The sequence below is a fragment of the Eucalyptus grandis genome, chromosome 11, assembly GCF_016545825.1.
Source record: "Eucalyptus grandis isolate ANBG69807.140 chromosome 11, ASM1654582v1, whole genome shotgun sequence".
NCBI classification, from domain to species: domain Eukaryota; kingdom Viridiplantae; phylum Streptophyta; class Magnoliopsida; order Myrtales; family Myrtaceae; genus Eucalyptus; species Eucalyptus grandis.
Genome location: NC_052622.1, coordinates 33,038,403 through 33,051,732, shown reverse-complemented (window position 1 = coordinate 33,051,732; position 13,330 = coordinate 33,038,403). Strand labels below are relative to the sequence as shown.

At 39.7% G+C, this 13,330-nt stretch overlaps 2 protein-coding genes across 2 annotated transcripts; one reads left to right on the top strand and one right to left on the bottom strand.

Moving 5' to 3' along the window:
* LOC104427780 (RNA pseudouridine synthase 7-like) lies at positions 1-4,985 on the top strand. Its single transcript, XM_039305499.1, has 11 exons — positions 1-122; positions 244-287; positions 529-629; positions 884-971; positions 1,218-1,278; positions 1,464-1,546; positions 2,029-2,094; positions 2,653-2,709; positions 3,652-3,780; positions 4,171-4,400; positions 4,530-4,985. Exons 1-11 carry the CDS (start codon positions 17-19, stop codon positions 4,630-4,632), a joined length of 1,068 nt encoding a protein of 355 aa, XP_039161433.1. The 5' UTR covers positions 1-16; the 3' UTR covers positions 4,633-4,985.
* A 445-nt stretch (positions 4,986-5,430) lies between these two features.
* Positions 5,431-6,450, bottom strand: LOC104426116 (bidirectional sugar transporter SWEET12-like). The gene is made up of 3 exons (XM_039305500.1): positions 6,233-6,450; positions 5,977-6,096; positions 5,431-5,871 (listed from the first exon to the last, which is right to left on the bottom strand). Exons 1-3 carry the CDS (start codon positions 6,395-6,397, stop codon positions 5,599-5,601), a joined length of 558 nt encoding a protein of 185 aa, XP_039161434.1. The 5' UTR covers positions 6,398-6,450; the 3' UTR covers positions 5,431-5,598.
* Positions 6,451-13,330: the final 6,880 nt, after the last annotated feature.

Sequence of the window (13,330 nt, the reverse complement as noted above, 5' to 3'; positions counted from 1 at the left end):
CGTTTCTAAGTGTTCGATGGTCGCAGGAGAATGGAGAGGAATTGAAAGGAAGGAGGAGGGGGAGATTGTGTGGCAAACTCTGTTGAATCCTCCGGAGAGCCAAGATTACATCTTTCGCGAAGGTGATCTACTTATCTCATAACCTCACTCTCCACAGAGTATTTTTCTTTCATGGGACATGGTTGTATAGATTATTGCCAGTAGGGAGGGCGAGAAGATGATTTATCTATTAAGAGAACGCAGGGAGGCGCTACGTGGCACCCTACCATTTCGAGTTCATCTCTCATGTGAGTCGGCCGCTATCTCGTCTTTCTTCTTCTGGTGTGGAGTGGTTTGCGTGCTTTGCTTGTGATCAAACTTTTACCTGATCAAGACCCTCGTTAAGCCCTTTTTTCGCTGGGCTGGCAAAACCATTGTGGATTTGTTTGCCCACGAGTTCAAAGGCAGACCTTATGAGTATTTTGCATAGCGAATGTTTAGTTCTGCGTGGGACCATGACTTTTGACCATGTCTAGTCATAACCTATAGGTCAGTGCCGCTGAAAGTGGACCGATACAAGTCGAGGGGAGGGTAGTTCCTGTCTCTTACATTGTAAAACCGTCTGAAAAAATAAGCCACTTTGTACACAGGTTGGTTTGAGCTTTGCACTTGCTATGATCTCCTTATGAAACGTTGCTTTTCAAGAGTCTAATCTAGCTATGATATATCCCTTTGGCTGCATCGGCTTCTTTTCCTTAGATTTCCTTTCTATACCTTTTTTTTTTCTTAAGGCTTCTTTATTCTTTCTTCATCCACGAGTTGAGAATTCTTATCTTAATTTACAGATTTTTCTAGAAGTTTCAGGGTATTCTCTGAATTTGCATTAATCTTGATAAGGTTGTAGGCATGAGCCTCCTGTGATAAGCCATGGTGTCTCCATCCTACAGAAAGAACTGAATGTCGTGACTGTTTATAAGCCGGCATCTATTCCAGTAAGTCTCCACCAATTAATAGGGTTCAATTTAATCGAACAACACAATTATGTTTTTCCTCATTTCAAGTGTACAACAAAAGAATGATTTCGTGCGGATTTTGCATGAGTGCTGTAAAATCACTGATGAGATTCAGACACTAAAGCAATTACAGCAGCCTTGCTTGGCCTAGCTAGCTCTGTTGGCCTTATAGGATCTATGTTTATAGAAACTCTGACTTGTTTATTGGTGCATCCATGTGGTCAGTATCGTAAAAACACTGTGGTCAGCATCCTTCCGGCAGAGCAAGGACTGGCACCCTTATTTCGTATCCTAAGTAACTCTTTCACATGCATATGCAATCTTGGCTCTATCAAAATCAGTTTGGGCATATTCTGTTTCCCTTTGATTCTTGATGTCTATCATTAACTCTTTTTCCCCTCCTCTGACTTATATCTGGTGTCGCATCCAAATTATGGATTTCATACTTCCTCCTTGATATTATAATGCAAGCTGTTCACCAACTAGATCGCCTTGTCTCTGGACTCCTTATCTTTGCCAGAAACGCGTCAAAAGCAGATCTTTTGAGGCAACAGGTGAGTGTTGTGTTGAAAAGTGTGCTTTCGGAATCTTTACTAATGTAAGTTCATATTGGTTACTAATCAATTGCCTAAATGGAAGTGGGGCTCTCTTACATTAACAGCAAGGGTAGTGGTAGTTCTCTGAGCATGCTGCTGTGTTGCGGCATCTTGTTCAACATTTGTAATAACATCACACCATGTCATGCACATCTACTTTATGGAGTGACTTAAAGAGGTCTCACAGTTTCTTTCTGTGATGTGCATTTCCTTTGTATATATCTTAAGTCTGCAGTGTTCTAATCCATGTCTGGTGACTATTTCTCCTAATACCAGTAGAGCCATCACGTACAATTTCTGCTGCTGACTTTGTTCCCTTGAGTAAAAATTATCTAAAATATCCTATTATATACTATTAATAAGGCATATTTGTGATATGGCAAGGTAGCCATGATGCTTGGCCTAAAATTTAAGTTTCAACTGACATTTAACATTTTCAGATTGAAGGTGGTTTGATGCAGAAACAGTACATTGCAAAGGTGGTGGGTGAATTTCCTGAGAATGAGGTATATCTTGCTTCACTCCGGTGATTTTGGAATATGCACTAAAAGTAGATAATTTACGAGCTGAAAAATCCTGCAGCGGTGCTACATCAGGGGGTTTAACCCTGAAGAATTGGAATTATGAGACGTTGAAGTAGATGTACTCAATATAGCAATGTGATTTCTTTTTTCCAATTTGACTATTTTCTGTTTGTTTGTTGAGTTGTCTTTAGAAGAGGTAACACTGAAAGGACAAGTCTGCCCTCTCAAGATAGATTTTAGTAATTTCAAAACTCCATTTTAGTGGGAGAGGGTTAGCTGTTAAAAATCAACTGCACATCTTGTGTGACATCTTCAGTTATTATTGCTGCAAGATCCAGCTGTGCTTTCTTGTATCATTTTATCAAACCCAAGGAAGATCCACTTATTTATGAACATAATCAATTAGTCCTTTTCTTCTAGGTCCTCTCTTCAGAAGACCCTGGAGGCTGGTTAGATAGTGTGAAAAAGTTCTAAGGATGTGGTGTCAGAAATGCATTCTTATTAATTATCATCTGATATGTGTTCTGGGTTTCTTGTTAGCTGGAGGTCAATGTCAACATCAATTACAATGCTCGAGAAGGAAGGAGCACAGTGGAGGTGAGTATTCACTCAAAGCCTTGTTAATTCAACCTTTATCTGAGTTTACATTGATATCAATTGCCATTTTACATGAGGCCATGGAAATGAAACTGAGCATCGGGGTGTTGGAGAAGGGTCTTGAAATGATGGCTTCGTGATAATGCTTTTCAATGAAAATTATGTCATGCCTCCCTTGTGTGTTGATTTCTTCTTCTTTCTTTCTTTTTGCTCTCTTTCCTTCATTGAGTAAGGTTTTTTGTTCATTGAGTAAGGTTTTTGTGACTAATCGATATGAATTCATTATGGGATGCAATTTTGAATGTTATCAGAGTGCTATAAACGGAAGCTAATGCCCTTTCTTAACATTCTTAGGGAGGCATATAAAAATAATTATATATTTTTTTGTAGATTTTCATTTATGATGGCCTATCAATAATTTTTAGGAACATGCATACTTATGAGCCACTGTGGACCATTATCTAGGTGATGCACAACATACTGTTTAAAATGGAATTGAGAAGTAATGTGTGATAGGAAGCCGAACTAAATTTGTCAGAAGTTAGAACTCTGAGGTGATGACATAGTGCTGGCTGATGCAAAATCTGTGAACCTTGGTATATGAAGCCAAAAGCAAGAAGCCACAGTTCCCTTATTTATTAGCAGATATGCTGCCTCATGTTACGAGCTCATTCCGATGTAATAGTAAGTGAATTGGATTTTATACAGATGAGTCGTCATCTAAAGGCTGTCATCTGCCACCCTTCTCCTGGTCCAGTTGGCATGGTGTGTCACAATGTGTGACCACTATTAAAGCTTTCCTTTTCTTCTACATATAAAATGCATCTGTCCTGACTGTTTCATGGTCATATCTTAATTTCAACCAGTACATTAGAGCATTGGCAGTGAATGTAAGAATGTGCTTAATGCCACTGATCTGATCATTGTCACCTCTTTGTACAGGCAGGTGACCCTACTTGTGATACTGCCCTCTTGAAAGGAAGGCCGCTTGTACATAGTTCACAAGGATCAGCACCAATGGAATTCATAGCTTTGTTCTCTGTGAACCAGTCACTGGAAGAACTTCATCAGGTAAGGCAATATGATGCTAAAGGATGCAAACATAATGTTGAGAGTCTGATGCTTCTTTAATCTATTCCATAAGCAGTGAACCTTCCTCGGTAGTTTTGGCTTAGCGTAGCCAAGATCCATTGCATGCATAGATGTACCCACACATACATGAAGCACATTGTATTTACTGTTGACTTTGTGAGTTAGGTGAGCTTTCTTTTCTGCACTCTTGTCCCTTCATAAACCCTGTCTTGCTCATTTTGTAAGATACTTTCGGATCCTGCTTATTATATACCTCTCTGCATTTGGCTAGGTCAGCCTGTTTTTTATACCTTTTAATTTGTGAGGTTTATTTGATAAATGCTAGTACTTGCAGTAGTTTCTTCTTTCAACCCTGCTCTTTATATGCAGATACGCGTCCATTTGCAGTTTAGTGGCCATCCAATTGCCAATGACATGATTTACCTTTCTGAACAAAGGACCAGTCATTCAGCTGAAGGAATGGTTGCTGATAAAGCTGCTGGTTTGTCATCAGAATCCAGTGTTTCTGATATTGGGCAGAACGAAAAGGAAGAGGAGCCTTGCATTGAATTTAGTACTGACCCTATGTGCACGAATTGTCCAAATTTAGCTCCAAAAGGGTGAGTGTTCCCCTCCTCTTTCTCATCTTGGGCACTTGTCTTTGCACATATTCTTGCCTGCACACCCTTGCCTGCATGCCGGACAATAGAAAACCTAAGATTTAATTTCTGAGTTTCTACAAAATGCAGATATGATGGGAATGAGGAGGGACTGTGGCTACACTACATACAATATTCTGGACCCGAATGGATCTATGAGTGCCCATATCCAGATTGGGCATCCCTTGGCTAGCCTAAGAACAATCCAATTTTTCATCTCGAGGCTGTTCTCTAAATTTGCTTGAAAAATATAGCAAGTTCACAGTTATGCAGCTGTTTACTTTTCCAAAGAGCCTTGGAAGAATCTGATACTGTGAGAGACGATTGCAAGCCTGCAAAAATTGTTTCAAATAGTGTATTCCAATGCCGAGTGTATGCTCATAGGTTGTAGAGAAAAGAGCTTCCTCATCGGTGAAATTGCTCTCGTTAAAGTCCTTCATGTTTGTAGGATGAGAATCAACTGTTGGTCCCGCTTGACAGGAGAAACATTTTGCTGTGGCTCAATTCTTTTATTGGCAGTCTGATTGAGGAACTACTTTCTGTTTACTTTCCTTTAGGGGGAAGTTCCTCTGATCTCTCACGTGGGTATCAGGTATCTATGTATGGTGTGTTTGTGTAGTAACCGGGTTGACGGTCCGGTTGAATCTGGGCCTAATGGTATTACCCACCTGAGCAAACTTCTCATAAATTGGGATCACAGAGTAAGAACTTAAAAAGTCATCTCAGGGCATGCATTACGTGACCCAGTTATATTCCGATAAAGAGGCAAATTTACTAATGAACGTAAAAAGGTCTCCCAAAGTGTCTCAGATCATAGCTTATGATCCTAAATAGCTGGATTTGAAGGGAACGTAAATGTTTCATGAGTGGACAGACCACCTGACCTGGTAAGTAGATGATATCAATCAATCAGCAAAGAACGGTGCGTATCTGAATCTGCTTCGCAAAGAGTAACGCGTCTATAATTGTACCATCAGGAAAAAATAAGTTAAACATTCACAAACAAGACTCCACCCCCACAAGCACCCACACGCCCACGGACTCTTCCATTTACATATTACATAGCAGAAGCAACGAACAAGCTAGGTAGGAGCTGCTGGCTAGCTGCTGGGAAAAAAAAAGAGAGCCTGATCAGGCATATGAGTAACTCAGACGCCTGTCAAACTTCAGATGGAGGGGCCACTGGTCCTTTATCAGGAGCTTCAATAAAGATGATGAAGCTTCTCTCGCACTTCTCTTTGTCCTCGTCAAAGACGTTGGTATCGATGTGGGAGGCAATGGCATGCCCATTGCAACTTTGTATATCAGAGCTCTGCTTCCCAACACTGGCATCATTATTCTCCTCCTCCATCACAATAGTATTCCCCTTCCTGTATATGGCATGCAGTGCCATCTGAAGCACTCCAAAGGTGACTCCTAACACGTTTGGACACTATACAAACACGTACACATGTTAATATCGTTCATTCAGGGGAACGAAGATAATATTGCCACACCTCGCCATTTTGATTTTAACAAGTGGATGAACAATGCATACCGCGACATACAAGTCCTTGAGGAATAGGCCATATAAGAGCCATGTCACAGCGCTGAGCATGAGGAACAATGATAAAGAGAAGGGCATGAACTCCACGCTCTTGGTGCGTATCACCATTCTCTGCACACACATATATAAACTCACACGTATGTCGAAACCCAAATGCATGTTGTGATCAACTTGTGTCGCACATTAATATGCAAGCCAAGCGTTCTCATGCAGAAAAAAGGAAAGGAGTCACATAGAAGTAAATTACAATGACGCTTAGAGGAGCAGCAAAGACTGCAACGGAGAGCGCAACGCAAATCCACCCAACAACTTGGACCCTCGCCGATCCCTTTGCTAAGAAGTGGGACAGAAGAAGAATGGAACAATACCCTCCGAAATTCAGCAAAAGCAGCCTCAGCGTCAGCATCTGCATCCAGTCTCCAACAATTAGAATACATGAGGCGTGTTCCTCGCGAACAAACGCTGTAGCTACTTACCCTGGCCTTTTAGGAGCATAAGTAATGTAGAGAGCAACGTAGATGGTCTCTATGACGCATCCAACCGAGTTGACCGTGATGAGCAGGAAAGCGTTGGACTCGGACTTGAGGATGCATAGTACAGCCAAAGCATGGCGCTGAACAAAGAAACCACGTACGGAACCGATTCAAACCCTTCAGTCGACTTCCTCCTGCATATCCTCCAAAAGGTTGGCCTGCCAAAGGAGATAAAATAAGTCCTAAACTTATATTTGTCAGTGTGCACGGAGTGAGAGAGTTAAAACTTACACTGGGGCCAAAAAGACCACGATGGATATTGTTGGAGAAATCTTTCCAGAATATTTTGAAGCTGACAAAACATTTCTATCAGCCTAAGTCTGGATATCGATAGTTAAAGTCTCAAGACTTTATAGTCTCAAGACTCGTTATCTCAAGACTCAAGACTCAAGACTCAAGACTCAAGACTCAAAGTTATTCTCACCGGCAGTCTTTCTAATCCAGTGTTGAAGGAATCCAAAGTCGAGGTTTATGATTGAGGATTTGATCCTATCCTCTCGGATAGATTCTTTGGTTGATAATCATTTCGGATTCTTTATATCTTATCTAAGAACGATTGAAGATCCGATGGTCGGCGAAATAATCTTGGATTATTCTATTCTTGAAACCGAGATCCCGATTGTATGGGCGAACAGGATTGATGGGCTATCATCGATTCCTTATATAGCTCGGATGATCTTCTTGATTGATTCCGTCCAACGGGTAGATTGGAGGAATTCCTTTGGTAAGTGCCAACGGCTATGATGGCATGAAGGAGTATAAAGGAAGACGTTCTAGTTGTTTTAAGTGTGTGATCGATAGAAAAATTCCAGAGTCTCAAGATCCTTTGATTGTTAGTTGAGACCGCGAGCGAAATTGTATGCGAGAGTGTTTATACTTGGTGACGCCTTGAGCAAGTGTGGTAGATCATCTACACCTAGAAATCAAGGAAGATCAACACCGTAACAACTCTTTGATCATAGTGGAATCCAGCCAATCACACGTGTCGGTGCGAAAGAGTGGACGTAGGCTTGAATCAAGCCGAACCACTATAAACCGAGTGTTCAATTCTCTCTTTCCCTTACTCAGTCTTGCGATTGAATTTTCAACTGTTGCAAAGTCTCTAATTGTTTAAGTATCGTGCAAACATCGAGAATTTTTTTGTGTATACCTATTCACCCCCTCTAGGTACTTTCATACTAGCTATCTCAATTGGTATCGAGCACGTGTTCTTACTTTGTTTGAAGTGTTTTACTTGAGTAAAAGATCCATGGCTAGTATGCTAGCACCCGGGCTGATGGAGGGGCAAAGCAATACTGGACCTCCCTACTTCGATGGAAAGGATTACAACATCTGGAAGAACAAGATGAAAGCTTTCCTACGATCAAAGGATCCTCTGGAATGGGACGTAGTGGAAAAAGGAATCACTATTGCTGCTGCATCAAACACCGAAAGAGGAAAAGAAACCGTTGAAACCAGCGGAATGTCTCAAGAAGAAATAAACAAGAGACAAGCACTTGATGCTAAAGCAATTTATTCTTTATATTGTGCTTTGTCACCAACTGAATATAACAGAATATCTTCTTGTGTCACAGCAAAAGAAGTTAAAGGGCCGACAGTTACATATCACTTATGAAGGAACAGATCGAGTGAAGGAGACCAGAATTAACATTCTTCTTGGTCAATATGAATCCTTCAAAATGAAACCAGGAGAATCTATAATCGACATGTTTAGTCGTTTTACGAGATATTGTCAATGGTCTTGAGAACCAAGGACAAAAATTTCTGATCCCATGAAGGTGAACAAGCTTCTACGTGGACTCTCCAAGGATTGGAATCATATAAAGACTTCAATAAGAGAGACGCAAAGAATCATGCCATTATCTCGTAGACTAACGATTGGAACTCTTCGAGTCTTACGAAGTGGAACGAATTAATGAAGACGAAGATCCAAGAGGTAAGAAATCTATTGCCTTTGAAATCAAATGATGATTACGATGATGCAGATTCTGAAGATGATATGAATGATGAGGAGCTCGCCCTCATGATAAGAAGATTCAGAAAACTGAATAGAAAAGGAAGGTTTATCCCAAAGAAACAAAGTTCTCGAGACAGCAGACCAAGTCTGTTGATGATGAGAACCAAACAAAGAAGTAGTTTGCTTCGAATGTAAAAAGAAGGACACATCGGACCCAACTGTCCTCTTCGAAAAGAAAAGAGGAAAAGCTGAGAAATTTCGAAAAGCTCTTAAAGCCGAAACCTGGAGCGATACGAGTGTGAAGAGAGTGATGAGGAATATGCCAACCCGTGTCTAATGGCGCAATCGGACTCGGACTGGATCGGACTCAGGACAGTGAATTTGAGGTAAGCAATTATAAAATCCCTGTCAAAGTCTCTAAATATATTAATGAGTTATGTTTTAGTCTTAAGACTTCTCTTAAAAGGATTTCCCGAACTTAAAAAGGAAAACTCAGTTTTAAAACAAAAGGAAATCATTTTAGAAGAAAAGGTAAAAATTTAGACTTGAATGTTTCTACTCTTAAAGAGAGTGAAGACAATCTTTCAAAAGAAAATGCTTTCTTAAAAACTGATTTATCAAATATTTCAAAGAAATTTTCAATAGGTCCGAAAAACTTGAAAAGTTCTTTCAATCCAAAGACCTTACTTTAATAAGTCGGGTCTAGGTATGACAGAAGAAACAATCCCTTTGATTGATTTTCCGAAAGTAAAAGAAAGAATTAAGAAAAGACCATCGAAAGAGGCTTATAAAATCATTTCAAAAGAGTTTTTGTAAAGCCCGTAGGTCGAAATGCTTTAAGGTGTTCTAAGTGTAAATCGATCATTTTGAAAAAGAGTGTCCTATGGTTTGGAAGCCCATGAAGAGAGTATGGCCTAATAATGCTTATCCTACTAACATGAAAGGACCCAAGAAAATTTGGGTACCAAAGAAAGCTTGAGACTCTTTTTTTGAATGCGAGTCTCTGTCAAAAAAGAAGGTAAAGTGGTATCTTGACGGCGGATGCTCAAGACACATGACGGGAGACTCGAGTGTTTCATAAAGCTTATTAAAGTGAATGGTGGAAAAGTTTCATTCGGAGGAAATAGCAAAGGAAGTATTGTGGGATTCGGAATTGCGAAAATTGGAAATCTCACAATAAGCAATGTCTCTCTAGTGGAAGGACTCAACTACAATCTACTCAAAGATTAGCCAATTGTGTGATACTGGTTACAAGATCTTCTTTCAAGAAGGCATTTGTTCTGGAATTAGCAAAGATTCGACTCGATCTTTCATGGGTCGAAGGCATGGAAACATCTACCTCCTTGATGTAAAGCCAAATGAAGAACAATGCTTAATTTCAATTCAAGATGAAGCAATTCTATGGCATAGAAAGCTTGGCCATATCAACAAGAAGCAATTAGCCAAAATCTCTTCAAAGCAGCTTGTTAGAGGTCTACCTAAACCGCCATACCAAAAGTCTGACTTATGTACTCCATGCATTAAGGGAAAGGTAAAAATTCATTTAAACAAATAAATCATGTATCTACTAATCATGTAATACGGTTGCTTCATATGGATCTCTTCGGACCAACAAGAACCCGAGCATTGGAGGTAAGAAATATTGTCTAGTAATTGTAGATGATTACTCGTTTTACACAGGTATATTTTCTAGCAAACAAATCAGAAACCTTTTCGTACTTTGAAAAGTTTGCTAAAAAGGTTCAAAATGAAAAAGGATGTGCTATTTCTAGTATAAGAACAGATCATGGAAGTGAATTTGAAAATCAAGATTTTACGAGATTACAGTGATAAATCTGGTGTTAATCACATGTTCTCCTCTCCGTATACTCCCGAGCAAAATGGAGTTGTGGAAAGAAAGAATAGATCTCTTCAAGAAATGGCTAGAACACTTTTAATTGAAAGTAAAATTTCTTCACGATTTTGGGCTGAAATTTGGAAAATTTTGTTTCAACTGCTTGCTATATTATAAATAGAGTCTTTTTTAAGACCTATTCTTGATAAAACCCCTATGAATTGTTCAAAGGTAAGAAGCCTATTGTTTCATACTTTCATGTGTTCGGTTGCAAATGCTTTATTTTGAAAAATGCAAATGATCGAGTTGGTAAGTTTGAAGAAAGATCGATGAAGGCATCTTCCTTGGATATTCTACATCAAGCAAAGCCTACGAGTCTACAATAAAAAAAAGCCGGTCTGTGGAAGAATCAATGAATGTCAAATTCCAAGACTCGGTGCAAGATGAATCCAGCCCGGACTCGGTGCGATGAGACTGAATCCGCTCTAGATCTTCAAATGTCTACATCTCAAGAAGCATCTCGGATTCGAAGTCCATCATCAAGACGCTCATGGAGAATCAAATAAAGAAAGAGATCATCAACTCCGGCAAACTGGAAACACAAATCCGGTCATCCCAAAGATCTTATTATTGGCGAACTTAATGAAGGAATCCGCACCAGATCAAAAAGGCATGAAGAATCTAGTGCTGGGCTCTCATCTCTGAAATTGAACCAAAAAAGCTTAGAAGAAGCTTTATCGATGAAAGCTGGATCGAAGCTATGCAAGAAGAGCTTAGGCAGGTTCAACATCAATGATGTCCGGGAATTGACATCTAAACCAAAAAGGTAAAACATTGTTGGAACCAAATGGGTATTCGGGAACAAAATGAACGAAAAAGGAAAAGTCGTACGAAACAAAGCAAGGCTCGTGGCCAAAGGGTATACGCAAGAAGAAGGAATAGACTATGACGAGACTTACGCACCCGTTGCAAGGTTAGAAGCTATTCGTCTATTACTTGCGTTTGCTTGTTACAAAAATTTCAGGTTATTCCAAATGGACGTCAAAAGTGCTTTCCTAAATGGATTTATCCATGAGGAAGTTTATGTGGAACAACCGCTTGGATTTGAAGACCCAAAGAAGCCGGACTCGGTCTTGGTGAAAAAGGCTCAGATGGTCTAAAGCAAGCACCTCGAGCTTGGTACGACAGATTAAGTAAGTTTTTATTACAAAATGGTTTTGTCAAAGGTAAAGTAGATACTACTTTGTTTATCAAAAAGGAAAACAAAAACTTTTTACTTGTTCAAATATATGTTGATGACATTATTTTGGATCTTCTAATGAAAGTCTTTGCAAGAAATTTTCTAAGTCTATGCGGGATGAATTTGAAATGAGTATGATGGGAGAATTAACATTCTTTCTTGGACTCCAAGTGAAACAAATGAAGGAAGGAACTTTCATCCATCAAGAAAAATATGCGAATGATCTTGTCAAAAGGTTTGGATTGGAAAAATGCAAAAGATCGACATACCAATGTCATGTTCTCGGAAGATAGACAAGGATGAAGAAGGGAAGAAAATAGATCAAAAGCTGTACGAAGCATGATCGGTTCACTTCTTTATCTTACTGTTTCTAGACCGATATTTTGTTCGGTGTTTGTATCTCGTGCTAGGTTTCAATCGATCCTAGAGAATCACATCTCGGTGCCGTGAAACGAATTATCAAATACGTTGCTTCATCTTCAAGCATCGGTCTTTGGTATCCAAAGAAGGGAGACTTTAATCTTCTAGGATACTCGAGATGCGAGATCTGGCCGGTTGCGAATCGATAGAAAGAGCACTTGGAACTTGTCAACTACTTGGAAACAGAACGGTGTCTTGGTTTTCGAGGAAACAAAGCACCGTAGCTCTTTCAACAACGAAGCCAGTATGTAGCTCTTGGAAGTCTGCTGTTCGCAAATTCTATGGATAAAACAACAGCTACAAGACTTTGGCATTGAAGACTCATGCACGAAATCGATGTGACAACACCGGTGCTATAAATCTCACCAAAAATCCAATCCTTCATTCAAGAGCAAAGCATATTGAGATTCGACATCACTTTATTAGAGATCATATTCAAAATGGAGAAATCTCGATCCAATTTGTTGATTCAAAAAGTCAACTAGCGAGACATATTCACAAAGCCTTTGGAGAAGAATCGGTTTGACTTTATCCGCTCAAGACTCAACATTTTGAAGCTTGAAGAAGTTAAAGTCTAGAGACTCACCAACTCTAAAGACTCGATCTCTTAGACTCTAAGTCCCGAGACTCGAGACATTCGTGGATAAAGACGTAAGTTGTATTTCTTCTAAAAGGTACTAATTGTCATTTAGTCGAAAAGGTACGATCTTTTTGTTTAATAATTTTGGCAGTTATAGATTTTGAAAAGAAGTAATCGTTCACTTTCCATTGCACCGATTGAACTTCCCTTTTCAAAAACTAAGTTATATATACTTTTTCCCCAAATCTTCAAAACCCTAAAAGCACTCTTCTCTATACTTTTCTACTCTTTGTTCATCGTCGAGAAAGTGGTCATTTTTCTTGGGAAAGCAAGTGAAGGAATCCTCCAATAGACAAAGAAAGATGTCGTCTTCAAGGAAATCATCAAGAATCGCGAACGGGGGACCACAAAGAATGAAGAAGGGACCGACTCATTTCGATCTCACCGAGGAAGAAGACTTATCTCGGTCGGCGACAAAGTCCGATTCGCTCTCCTCCACGTCATTCAGCATCTCCTGCCCCACAAAGTGAAAGTCATAATGCTGGAAGAAGAGATAATCGAGGATGCCGACCCGTGAGTTCAAAAGCCTTCCTTTTTGTATAAACTTTATTGTGCATTGAAAAGCACGGGTACTCCATTGAACTACATAGATGACTTCCTTAAGGACAAAAATTATGGGAATGAGTATCTTTTCTGAAGAAAATGGAGGAATGGGGAATTGCCCCAAAAAGGAAAAGGAGGAAGCTCTTGCGAACATTCCAAGAGATCCTCGTATGCCGGA